At 39.9% G+C, this 12,937-nt stretch overlaps 1 protein-coding gene across 2 annotated transcripts in view; it reads right to left on the bottom strand.

Annotated features, from left to right (window-relative positions):
- The window catches only part of HMCN1 (hemicentin 1), a 338,886-nt gene that overhangs the window by 68,051 nt on the left and 257,898 nt on the right, over positions 1–12,937 (bottom strand). For both annotated transcript variants that reach the window (XM_054038112.1, XM_054038111.1), the window contains 12 exons: positions 9,182–9,343; positions 7,108–7,221; positions 6,771–6,973; positions 6,416–6,497; positions 6,182–6,313; positions 5,754–5,903; positions 4,646–4,805; positions 3,473–3,597; positions 2,170–2,353; positions 1,883–1,980; positions 1,112–1,390; positions 260–456 (listed from right to left, as the gene is read on the bottom strand). In XM_054038112.1, coding sequence (XP_053894087.1) covers positions 260–456; positions 1,112–1,390; positions 1,883–1,980; positions 2,170–2,353; positions 3,473–3,597; positions 4,646–4,805; positions 5,754–5,903; positions 6,182–6,313; positions 6,416–6,497; positions 6,771–6,973; positions 7,108–7,221; positions 9,182–9,343 — 1,886 coding nt within the window. The remainder of the gene's footprint in view (positions 1–259; positions 457–1,111; positions 1,391–1,882; positions 1,981–2,169; positions 2,354–3,472; positions 3,598–4,645; positions 4,806–5,753; positions 5,904–6,181; positions 6,314–6,415; positions 6,498–6,770; positions 6,974–7,107; positions 7,222–9,181; positions 9,344–12,937) is intronic.

The following is a 12,937-nucleotide window of genomic DNA, read 5'->3' as shown; positions in this document are numbered from 1 at the left end:
CTGCTAGCTGGGGTACATCTGCAGAACCGCTGGTTTTTCTTTTTTTTTTTTTTTTGCTTGGGGCGGCCAAAAAGCCACAGCTGGCCCTGGCTATGGTAGCATTGGTAGTGGCAGTGGAGGCACAACTGAGCTGTGCAGAGTACAAACCCGCCTGAAATCAGACTGTAGACATAGTGTACCATGAAACTGGTGATGAGCCTAGCTTTGCAAGCTAGTCCAGGGTTTGCAAAGCGAAACTTAATTTACATGTGTCAGTCACCTGAGCACTGGCTATTCGAAGGACCTCTCCTCCTCTCAGGACATGAACATTGTCATTTTGTGGGAGTGGACGCCCATCCTTCATCCATGTGATTTTGGGGACTGGGATGCCAATAGACATACAAAAAAGCTCCAGTAGGTGGTTAACAACCACAGATATCTCTTCTGGTTGATCAGATCCATTGATATGAGGGGGTTCTGCAGCAAGGAAAGACAATTCATGTTCTTTACTAACAAAAATTCAGATTTATAAAACATGATGGGCAATCAAATGGTTACAGTAGTAGATTCCAGATTGATGTGTTTTATTCCTGCTCAATCACCTGTGTGACATAGATCAACTCACATGAGTTCTCTTTGCCTCAGGTTAGCAACATAAGCGAAACATAATCTTATTTTTCTCTGTTACATGGCTGTTGTGAGACTAGAATAGTATGTGTAAAATGTTTTGATATCCTTGGGAGGAATACACTATACAGTAAAAGAGAATTTGTATTAGATCTTCATGTAAATGAAATAGGTATAACATGGTCAAGCTATGCCAGTTTACACCAGCTGATGATCTAGTCCGTTGAATTTAATTTCTGTTACACCGAAGTTACCTGGTTAAAGCAAATTATTCTGTACATCAATATGCTGATTTATATTTAGCATGTTGCTGTTACCTGTAAATCTCAAATACCAATATACAAATTTTCACCATGTTCACTCAAAGGTAAATTCCATCCCTTTAATTCTGCTATCTCATGAGCACTACTTCCTGAAAATGTTCAAAATTTCTAAAGACTTTTAAATTATTGTTTCTATTTTAGGCATATTTTTCATCTTGTCTGAATGTAAAATTAAAACTTACCCAACACTTTTAGGGTAAAGTGCTTGCTGACTTCCCCCGCTTCATTGGATGCTATACAGGTGAATCTACCTGTGTCATCAGTCTCTGTCGTTGAAATGTGAAGGACCATTCCTTGATTACTTATAGTCAGATGGGTTCCAAGGCTTAGGGGTTGTCCATTTTTAAGCCATACCATATTGGGGATGGGGATGCCATCAGTAAAGCACATCATAGAAGTTGGATTGCCTTTTACTATAGTCACTTCCTCTGTTTCTCCTGCATTGTCCATGGTTGGTGGTACTGCAGAGAAACAGATATAATTATGGAATACACTCACACACTAATTCTTAATATAAAATAAATGCCCTGTTAAGCAATTAAATTTTCTAGGTTTCTTACACTTGTGGGGTGTGTGTGTGTTTGTGTGTGTGTGTTACAATTCAAGTAGAAATAATGCACCACATTTAATCAAAGGAGAAAAGTCTACAACATGTTATCTGAGCCAAAAAAAGTAAAGAGGGTTTTAAGGTTCAACTCCTCTTACTTTACAAAAATGTTAGCAAAATTTAAAGTTTCCATATAAAACATTTGCCAAATATCTACTTAGTAAAGTCTTCAATCTTGTGTTGATAAGAAAATAAATAGAATTTGTCCTCTGAGAGGCAAAATCTCAATGTTCTCAATTATCCAGAGAGTTTCAAACAGGGGAAGATTTCTACCCTCCTGCTGTTACACTTAAAAAATTAACTACAAAATGCAACTTTTTTCACTTAATATCACAAAGAAACTTACCATAAACTTGAAGATTATAGTGTTTATTGTCCACTCCAGCTCTGTTAGATGCTACACAAGTGTACACACCAACATCAGACACCTGAGCTCTCACAATTCTGTAAAGAACACAGCTGCAGTTATCTCACCCATGGCTACCATATGGAATGCATTGCTCCAGACATATGACAGCGTATGATTGCAGAGGGCAAAATTCTACCCTGGCCTACACCAATCTCAGCAGAGTTGCATTAGGGTTAACTGAGGGCAGAATTTAGCTTAGATACCTTAGATAACTGAAAACTCACCTGAGAATCTGTCCAGCTGACAACAACCTGATCTGGGATGAGATAGAGAGAGGAAGCCCATTCTTAAGCCAGTTTATTTGTGGTGGTGGGGTGCCAACAGCAGTACATTCAATGTTTATGGAGGCATCCTGTAGGGCAATTAGCTTCTCTGCTTCATCTTTATTATTAGCTATTGCTGGTGGAACTAAATTACATAACAGGTGAATAAGAGAGGTGTTAAAATTGGCTGTTCAAAATTATTCCTGTTCTAATCGTAGCTCACCTTGTCCTGAACTGCAAGATGTTACAGGCATTGCTATTCTAACCAAAAAAAGAATCTCACACAAAACATTCCCACAGGATTCAGCAAGAACAGAGTGTCCAAACTTGCCAACCAATAGACCTTCTGATATTAGTAATTGTGGGCCACAGCTAACTTACATATATATTTACATATTTAAAAATCAAGTGCACATAGTAATATTTACTTAGATTAGATTAATAGAAATTGCTTGCGGACTTCACCACAATTGATCACACAGGTACATGGTGCCATATTTTCCCACCAAGAGGTTTTTATTCATTATGAAGGAGCATACTTGTTGGCGCTACCCATACAAATAGTCCTGTTGGGCCTGATTCTTCCCAGTCCTGCTCCTGGGGTAGTCATTCACTCATGTGCCAAATGAGCGTAAAATACTCCCAAAAGCAGAACTCTCTGTTCACTCACACAACTGGTAGCCCTGACACCCATTTTTACAGGTGTAAATGGCTACACACTGTGTTAGGCAGAGAATGATTAGTCTCACTGTCCTCAGTTGTGACATTAAATCAGGAGGATCTGGTACAAAATTATTTCAGATTATTGTTTGGATTAATTTAAATCCTGAGTAAAACAAAGTTTAAAACCTGCTTCACTTCTGCATTACTCTAATTTTAAGAGGGCATAATTTGACTGAGATCAACAGAGCTAAGATGTGTAAAACTTGAGTAATGAAGTATTGAATTAGGCCCATATGGTGTCTTTCTCCACCAAAAAAAAAAAAAAAAGTCATTTTGGGTGGGTTTGTTTTGTTATGGAATATACCATAGGAATTGACTTCTGTTCATCCCAAAATTTATTACTCAGCAATGGTTTCAATCATTTTGATCCGCTGCAGTATGTTATATAGAACACAATATGATATCTACATCAACAAACTACACAGGAATATAGATATATAAGACTTACCTAGGCAGTCACTTCTTGGCCCTATCATGTGAGTGGTAACAAAGTCAGAATAATAGGTCAGACTTCAGTCTGTCACATTTTTTAAAAACTCACCATAAACATTCAAGTTGAAAATTCGATCTTCTTCTCCTGCAGGATTAGTAGCCACACAAGTGTATTTTCCCACATCAGACGTGAGCACTCCGAAAATGTTTAAGGTGCTGCCATCTAGAGTCACTCTATAAAAAAAGGTTGTAGAATACAATGAGCTTGTTTGCCATGTCATAAGAAAAAGTAAATAAACAGCTAGTATGTACATTTCAATTAAATTACTTCCCCACACACTTTCTATGGAAATTCAGTTATAAATCTATTACTCTATTCAAAATTTTGGCTCCCAGAGAAATTTGTTTTTAAATCTATTTTTATGAACGTATTTCATAAAATTCTGGTTTAAGGACTGAGCTATTTTAGCTTCCATTTAGATCCAGTTCCATCCAATTGCAGTCAAAATGTATCCATCATTCTCAGAGTATTTTTACATACAGCTCCCACCTCTTAAACCTCATCTGATAGGAACAACTATTTAAATAAGAAACTTAGGGATATTATGTGCCAATCTCTGAAATACTTAAAACACAGAATCATAGAAGATTAGGGTTGGAAAAGATCTCAGGAGGTCATCTAGTCCAACCCCCTGCTCAAAGCAGGACCAACACCAACTAAATCAAAATAAAATAAAAATAAAAAAAAATGTAAAAATAAAAATAAAAACTTTGAGTAAGATATCATGTCACTTTCCCAGATTTGTGTATCTAGTTGTATAGGCCATTGGGGGTACTCTAAGTTGTGCCTCTGGAGTGGACCTGGTATCCCCACAATTGCAAAGACATAAAGATGGCTTACAAGCAACATTTGTGCCCCCCTACACCCTGAGCTGTATCAGCACCAAACAGCTTGTCCTAAGGGTCTGGTACGTTGTCTCACAAATCATGTATGTATCAGATCTACCTTGTGTATAGCTACTTATTCTGAAGTAGGCAGAAGAGAGGGTAAACAACATCTGTAACACTATTTGGTTAGCTAGATATATTATATAAAACAAAACAGATGAGCAACAAATCTACATAATTAACAAAATATCCTAGAATTATAGAAATTAAGGACAGAAAAGATCAATGTCACTTACTAAAGTTAAGTTATTCAGGTTCATAGTTTTATAATTCTTCTGCCTATGCCTTGAGGAGGTGACAGACTGAGAGAACACAGGGTTTTATTTTTACTCACTTTATTCTTTGTGATTCATTTCTGGTAACTGGGTTTCCATCTTTAAGCCACTGAATAGCAGGTCTGGGAATTCCTTTGGCATTGCAGACAAGCTGGATACTTTCCCCAAGGAGGACGCTGACTTCACTTGGCATTTCAGATCCAACAATATTTGGAGGAACTTTTGGGAGAGGGGGTGAAATTCTAATCAGTTAGTTAAATGGGGATAAACCAGGAGTAACTCCATTATTTCAATGGAGTTTCTCCCATTAGATCAAATTAACAGGGTATGTATATATTCCTCCTGATGGGATGTTTACAAAGGTGACTAGAAAAATCAACTTTAACCATTTGATAATCCTTCCAGTGTGTACAGTAACCAGTTCATGTTCAGCAGATTGATAATAATAGATAATGCTACCTTTAGCATCTATTATAGCTATGCAAATAAAATCTATTGGATACCCTGATGCAGCAAACACTTAAGCACATATTTAACTCTGAACATGTGAGTAGCTCCAATGAAGTCCACAGGATTACTCACACACTGAAAGTTAAGCACATGTTCAAATGCTTAGTGTCCCTGGTGACGTAGTGACACATTACTCAGTCCTAACCATTATTCCGTTACTCCATTGATTTTTTTTTCATAAAGAAGATGTGTGTCAGTTTTCCTTTATAACCTCCTTTTGGCATCAAACATCACCTAGCAAAAGAGCCATAGCATACCATTGCTCCTGAAACCCTTTTGGGCTCCACAATGTTCTACTCACACTGATATTCGTGTTGCACTAGTTTCCAGTGTGATGGAGCCAGTTGCTGTGATCAGCAACGATCATATGGAAACAGTGCAATATAGCAAATAAACCTATTATTTTCAAACTGCAGTATAATTAGATATAGAGAATATTCTTTTGCATACCAATTTCTGAATAACATTGCAGCAAGGTTTTGTTATCCTTATTTTTTGCTATTGGTTGCCTGATAGAAATAATGGTACTAATTCTCCGTTATACCAGTTTTATATAGCTAAATCATCTTCATTGTCTTCAGTGGACTTAACACCAGTTTTATGCTAGTGTAAGTGGCCAGTAAGTATGATTCTGTTTAGTGCACACACATACTGTACCTTGAATGGAAAGGATGTAACTCTTCTGTGCTTTTCCTTCTACGTTTGAGGCTATACAAGTGTAGTTTCCACTATCTGAAATCTGAGAGCGGGAAATCTGCAGTTTGCTTCCTCCAGACAAAATATGTATTTCAAGTGAGTCAGAGTTTTCTGAAAACACACAGAAAAGAAAGAGTTGATTAGTATTAGAACTAGTCAGAAACAGCAAACACATTTTGTGAAAAAAATTCATAAATGTATCAAAAATTTAAAAAGATTTCATCACGCTCTAGTTCATATAAGGGGTAGTTAATATGGGGATGGAGGGAGGAGAAACAAAAGAATAGACCCTGAAAACACCACAGGAAAGACACACTGTGATCTATTATAGGAAAGAAAACGGAGGGGTGGGGGAGAAGAAGAGTGAAACCAGGAAGGAAAAACATTACCTATATGCTTCCCATTCTTTAGCCATATTAGTGTTGGTGGAGGAATTCCAGTAGCATCACATGCAAAGGTGACAGGATTACTGATTGTTTCATTGATCCAGTCTTGTTCAGGGCCTTCTATAGTTGGTGGAACTATTAAATAGAACAGCAGCTGCATAAATACCTTAGTTACCAAATTCCTTAGGAAACTGACTTTGGTTCAATTCTACTGTAGATAACGTGGTATATGCTCACCATAAACATTAAGATGGAAATTTTTATCATCTCGCCCTGCAATGTTTATGGCTTTACACACATACTGGCCAGTGTCAGACACCTAAAATGGAAAAAGAATTTTTATGTACTGGGTCAATTTTCCTGAAGATAACAACAGACCTTTTAACACTAGAATCCACTAGTGGTCATGGGCTCTGCTATAGTTAGACTTAAAAAAGGCTCTGCCATTTGTAATCAGAACTTGATTCAAAGCCCATTGAATTTAACAGAAAGACTCCCACTGACTTCAATGGTCATTGGGTCAGACATATAAAGAGCAAAAATAACTGGTCAACAATAGTGACAAGGTGTGCATTAGACTAATTTAGTATACCTCAGCACTCTTGATTTGTAGCATTTGTCCATCTGCTAGGATCTCTATGTTTGCAGACTCCGTGATCATGCGTCCATTCTTGTACCATGTGATAACAGGTGGTGGGACTGCATTGGACTCACACTCTAAAGTCACTGGGATTCCCACTCTCACAGTCACCACTGCAACAGATGCTCCACTGTGGTCTTTAATATTCGGGGGGACTGGAGAAAAAGTTAAAAGAATTATTTTCTTCCTTGTTCTGTGAGGAGGAGGAAAAAATCAACCTAAGGAAATATGGAAGATGTCCTCATTTCATAGTAATAAATATTATTTAATATGATAGTGAAAAACAAACCATAAACAGTAAGGAAACTCTTTTTCTTGCTTTCTCCAGCTTGGTTTCTGGCTATACAAATGTATTCACCACCATCTGAGAGTCTAGCTCGAGGAATTTGCAGAGTCCGACCACCTAAAGTGATCCAAAGAGAGAAGGTGAGCTAAAATAACTTTTAGATTTATTCTGTAGTTATTGTATTAATCTGAAATGAAATTTTGCAATAACATTTTCTACGAACTGCAATTTAGGCATTAGATTAGCATATGATTCTAAAGAGCAGCACTGCTCTTGCTGACTAGCACTGCCTAACCCTTAGAGAAATGTCCTTAGTGAATTACAATTTTGGGGTGAAATTCTTGGCTGGTGTAAATGGGTGAAACACCACTGAAGTCAATGGAGCTTTCACCAGAGAATTTGGCCCATTAATACTCTTCTTCACCCACTTTTCCTTCACAGCTACTTCCTCCCCCCTAACACAATCATGGCTTTTCCACTTAGCTCCCCGACAATCCCCTCCTTCCTTTACTGCTCTCACATGACTTCCCCCATTTATGGACTAGCTCTGTCCAGATATCTGCCTGTAGGCCATAGGCCTGCATCCCAGCTGCCAGTAAGTAAGTTCCATGTCAGTTATTTCCCATACACCTACAAACGTCCACCCCAGCCAATCCATCTCAAGCATGTCAAATCGGAATCCATAGCAGGAATTGGGTTGCATTAGGATCTCTAGTTTTCAACATCAGAAGTGGAGGATTGGGTGTACATCAGGGTAGTTTCCTGACATGATTCCTGTGACAAATAGGGCAACTTCCTGTAATATCCTTGAAAACCCTTACTATATTAAGGTTATGTATTATTGTGGGCCAGGATTGCATGTAAGCTCTCGAGGGGGAAAATGTGACAGATGTGAGACCTGAGAGTTCAGGAGACTATACTGAAAATATGCCAGACATGTATGGACTTTTGGCTAGAGAAAACTCCAACTCCAATTATGCAAAAACACAATCTTTTGAAGCTATCTCTGAGGAGAAGGTCATCGTCTGCTGGTTACCAGTTACAGAAGATCAAGATCAAAGGTCCAAGTTGTATAAAGAGATAGTTGACCTGCCCAACCTTGGTTGGGTTCCAGATCAAAGACAGATGAACTTGTAACCACCAGAGCCCTAAGCTGGAGTTGAGGGTAACCTCCCATAAGCTTTTTAGCATGCATGCAGAGTATTTTATTGTTTTAATATTTTTCTCTGTAATGCTTTTACTTTAAGAAAAAGCGTGCTTGCTTAAAGAAGTTGTTTGGTAACTTATAGCTGCAGGCAATACACTGGTCATAGCCCTCAGAGAGGTGCTGTCCTTTTAAGCAGCCTGGCTTGCTGGGGATATCACAGCATAAGGCAAGGAGCTGTGCAGCCTTAAACTCCCCAGTCAGGAGGGAGTGAGACATGGGTCTCTTCCCAAGAGAGGTGACAAGTGGGAGCCAGAAGCGTAAAGCGGGTGCCCTTGGTGGACCACAGATGTAGTTACAGGTGTAGTTACCCTAGAACTGTAACAATTCCTACTCCACTTACTCCCTGATAGATGCTCCCAGCCCTTATTGTCTAAGGTCCCTGCAGTATCTTTGTCCTAGAAACCCTTAGGAAATAATGAATTCCCCCTGGGAATTAGCAAGGTTCTTAAGGGTTGAGTTGAGGGGCCAATTCCCATTGAAGTCAGTGATAGGGTGGTTGTTTTTTTGCCGTCTAGACAAATGGGATTTGGACTGGATCCTTAGTTAATAAAGTGACTGTCTCAATCAATCATTGTTCCTTTGAAACAGTCTGTGCTATATGAGCTGTCCAACAGTCTGATCCACACCAACACAAACGGTTGTTTGTTCCAATCCTTCCAACCTGATTGTTTCTTTTAACAGTGACCCCATTCAAAAGCAAAAGAGATTCTAAAATATTTTCACCATAAGAGGCCAGATTTATTACTTGTATAACTCCACTTAATGGAGCTACACCCGGAGTAAAGTTGGCGCCATTTTGCTGTCATATTTATCTACATAAAAGGAAAGGATGAGACCCCAGAGTTTACAGAAACAGCAGCGATTCCTCACCAGGCACAATGAGAGTATTAGTATTCAAGCTGATAGGTTTTCCATTCTTGAGCCAGCTGAGATCAGGAGGTGGGAAGCCAGTGACCTCACAGGTCAAGGAGATGAAATTATTCACCACCACAGTCAAATTCTCAAAATTAGTACCTACAACACTCGGAGGAACTGCAGAAAGAAATACAGTAATAGAACATACCACAGTGTCAGCAAACAATACTCCCAAAGACCCTCAATTACAAAGCTGAGTTGCTGAGTGCTGCCAAATGACTGAGTTAAAAACATCTCTCACATCCCATGCACTGATCCTCAGCTTTCTGCAAGTATCTGGAAATACTGTGATTAAAGCCAATCCTGCCCTCATCCCCTTTTCTACAATTCCCTAAAGCCTTACCAATGCACCCACAGTTTCTTCCCTGTATGGGGACATGTCAGGGATGACCTAGCCTGTGCTGAAAGGGAGAGTGAGTAATTCCAGATTAAGGAATTTTAAAGCAAATCATTTCTCAGGACATTTGCTCTGTAATAACTAGATTGGAAATTACCTTGTCAGGGTGAACAAGAGGACTATACATCTTTTTGCTGATTTTGTATTTTTATTCCTGTTTTTTCTGCAATATTTTCATTACTGAGAAACCCCAAAAAGATTCCTTCAGAATAGGGTTTTTTCCCTCCTTTCATGTCCAGACATGATTTATAACTGGTCAGCTGTGCAGTCTAAGATACTGCTATGTATGTGGAGGGGCTTCCCAAACACAAATTAATTTAAAAACAAAATAGTTCAAAATTTGGTCCTACTCTGCATTTTCACTTTAAAACAAAATATTTGTAAATATATTCCTTTCATTGAGATCTGAATTCAGGATTCCATGTTTCTTCTGCAGAGCTGATACCAACAACTCTGAAAGAAATGCAGGAGAGAGTTACTGGCTTTCTTTTGAGTGGTATAGCCATTGCGGGGATGACAGATTCCAGATCTTAGATCATGACGAAAGGATGTGATCAAATGTTCTGGGTCATATCCTCCCATTACTCTCCAGCTGCTTTGTGTCATTTCAGTGACACAAAGCAGTGGTCATTAAGTCAGGTTTATGGCTATTTTGTGGCACGAAGAGGCATACAGCAACCAGAGTCAACTAGTGAATCTGGCTTACAGTTTTAAAATTTAAATATGCTGGTCCTGTGTGATCAATACATTTGTTCAACATGAGTATAAAATTCTACCACTAGTGTAAGTGGAGAATTCCATGTACACCATGTACATTGTCGTTATCCACAGAAATTTGAAAATCTTGAAGTTCAGAGATCAGGTTTACAAACAAATGTTTGAAAATCAGGATAGCAGAAGAATACTGTAGTTTAAAAACAAAACCTGAACATCAGAAAGTCCAGAAATACCCTGTTAAAGTTCCAACAGCAGTCTTGGGATGTGATCCCAATGGAAAGTCTGCCATTGACTTCAGCTACCTTTGGATCACGTCCAGGGCGGGTGCAAGGATGTTTCGTGCCCTAGGCAAAACTTCCACTTTGCGTCCCCCCCGCCCCCCCGAGCCCTGTGGCAGTTCTCCACCACCACCCCGCCCTAAGGCGCCCCCCCGTGGCAGCTCCCTACCCCCCCTCCGCCATGAGGCGTCCCCCCCGCAGCAGCTCCCCCCCTCCGCCCTGAGGCACCCCACCCCCCCGTGGCAGCTCCCCCCCAGCCCAGGGAGCCATGCGGCAGCTCCCCGCCCCAGCTCACCTCTGCTCCGCCTCCTCCCTGAGCACGCCATCGCTGCTCCGCTTCTCTCCCTCCCAGGCTTGCGGCGCCAATCAGCTGTTTGGTGCCGCAAGCCTGGGAGGGAGAGAAGCAGAGCGGGGCGGCATGCTCAGGGGAGGAGGCAGAGCAGAGGTGAGCTGGGGCGGGGAGTTCCCCTGCGTGCCGCCTTCCCCCCTTACTTGCTGCAGGCGGCCTTCCCCATGCCCCCGTACTCCAGCTCCCTCCGCCTAAATGCCGACAACGACCGGGGCAGTCGAAGATCAGGCCGCTGCGGTCACCGCCGAAGGACCCGAAATGCCACCCCCAAAATGCTAGCGCCCTAGGCGACCGCCTACGTCACCTAATGGGTTGCACCGGCCCTGATCACATCCTTAACTGTGCCTTGAGGTGGAAGAAACCCACTAATTGCCACATGAAAGAAATTTAAATCCTTCCTGCAACATATATGGATTAGATTAGAATAGGCTTTTTTTGTACTATACAACTGAAATTCCCATGCCCTTTACAGGAGAATAATGGGCTGATCTTGTGAAGGCATATAGATTACTGAGGTCTGTGATTGTATTCAGGGAAGACATGGATAAAGGTGATATGTCTTATCTGATGTTTTGAATAGAGCAGGTTATCAAACTGATAAGGGGTTCTGTGTGGATCATATGCAGAAGGTTATGTTATATGCTGAGATCTCTGAACCATACCACGATGGAAAGTGTGGATGCAGTCTCCAGTGTCTACTTGGTAGGTTTACAAGGTCATAACCCAGTATGACGTTTTCTATGATATAGTTTATAAGGTAGATCTTTAGCCTACAGCTGAAAGTTAGAAGGAGGAGTGGACATTGGTCAGCAATAAAGGGGTAGAGTCAAAGTTAGTGCTGAAATCTTAACTGAATATGTCCTTTTTGCAGCTTTTCACCTAAATCACCTGGATCGATCGGTCTTCAGCTGTCGTTAAGACTGCGCCGATCACAACACATCCGCCATTCTTCTCGCATTCTTGCCTTTCTTCTCCATGATCATCCGAAATGTTTAACGTCATCTACCCATCTTCTAGGAGCCTGACCAGGTGGTCTTTTCTGTTCTCGCGAGTACCACTCAGTAATGATTGCGGTCCACCTATTTTCCGTGAACCGTGCTATGTGGCCTGCCCATCGTATCTTATTATATCTGCTTTCCATGACAATATCTTTCACACTGCTGTGTTCTCTAATCATTTCATTTGGGATACGATCCAGAAGGGAAATTCCCAACATAGCTCGTTCCATTGCCCTTTCAGCTACAACAGCCACTGTTCTTCTCTCTTCGTCAGCTTTTAGTTTTTTAAAATAGAAAATGTTCTAATTTCCTGACTGCATTTACATTAGTTTTATACTCGTGAATCTGAAAATCCCATCTTTCCAAGTTTATTTTATTCTAACAATATCATGCTAATGTTATTTTAAATGGGGTTATGAATACTGTAACTCTATTTCAGCAAAATATTTATCCTCGGAATTTTGGGGGTTTTTTAAAGAGAAGAAAAGTAAGTTTCTAAAACATTTCTATTCCTCATTATTTTTAAACATTATTTTTCATTTAATTTACATGTTAATTTTCAAAATTAATTTTCTTGAAAAATGTTATTTAATAAAAGAATCACAAAACATGTTATTACCCTATATCCTTGCAAATAAACAAATCCCTCTAATTTAAATGTGACAGTCAATAAAAAGACATTGCCTTGCACATAAGACAATAAAGATTTTTACATTGGTGCAATTGGCTTCATTACAGCAGTTCCTTTCATGGCCTAGTGCATCACTCCAGAAGCTTTATTTGAGGGCTTAGGTGGGATTTAAATACTGCAGAGACATTGTGCAGGTCCTCTGCACAGGAGTGAATTTCACCTATATAGAAATATATATGGTAGCAGTGAGCTGGCGCTGCAGAATATCAGCAATACTAAGTCCTCCATTCAGCAAGGTACTTATGTATGCTCCTACCATTATGCACATGAGTAGTTTCATT

This window comes from Malaclemys terrapin, chromosome 8 (assembly GCF_027887155.1).
Source record: "Malaclemys terrapin pileata isolate rMalTer1 chromosome 8, rMalTer1.hap1, whole genome shotgun sequence".
Classification (NCBI taxonomy): domain Eukaryota; kingdom Metazoa; phylum Chordata; order Testudines; family Emydidae; genus Malaclemys; species Malaclemys terrapin.
The sequence above is the reverse complement of the archived record's forward strand: the minus strand, read 5'-3'. Positions and strand labels throughout refer to the sequence as shown.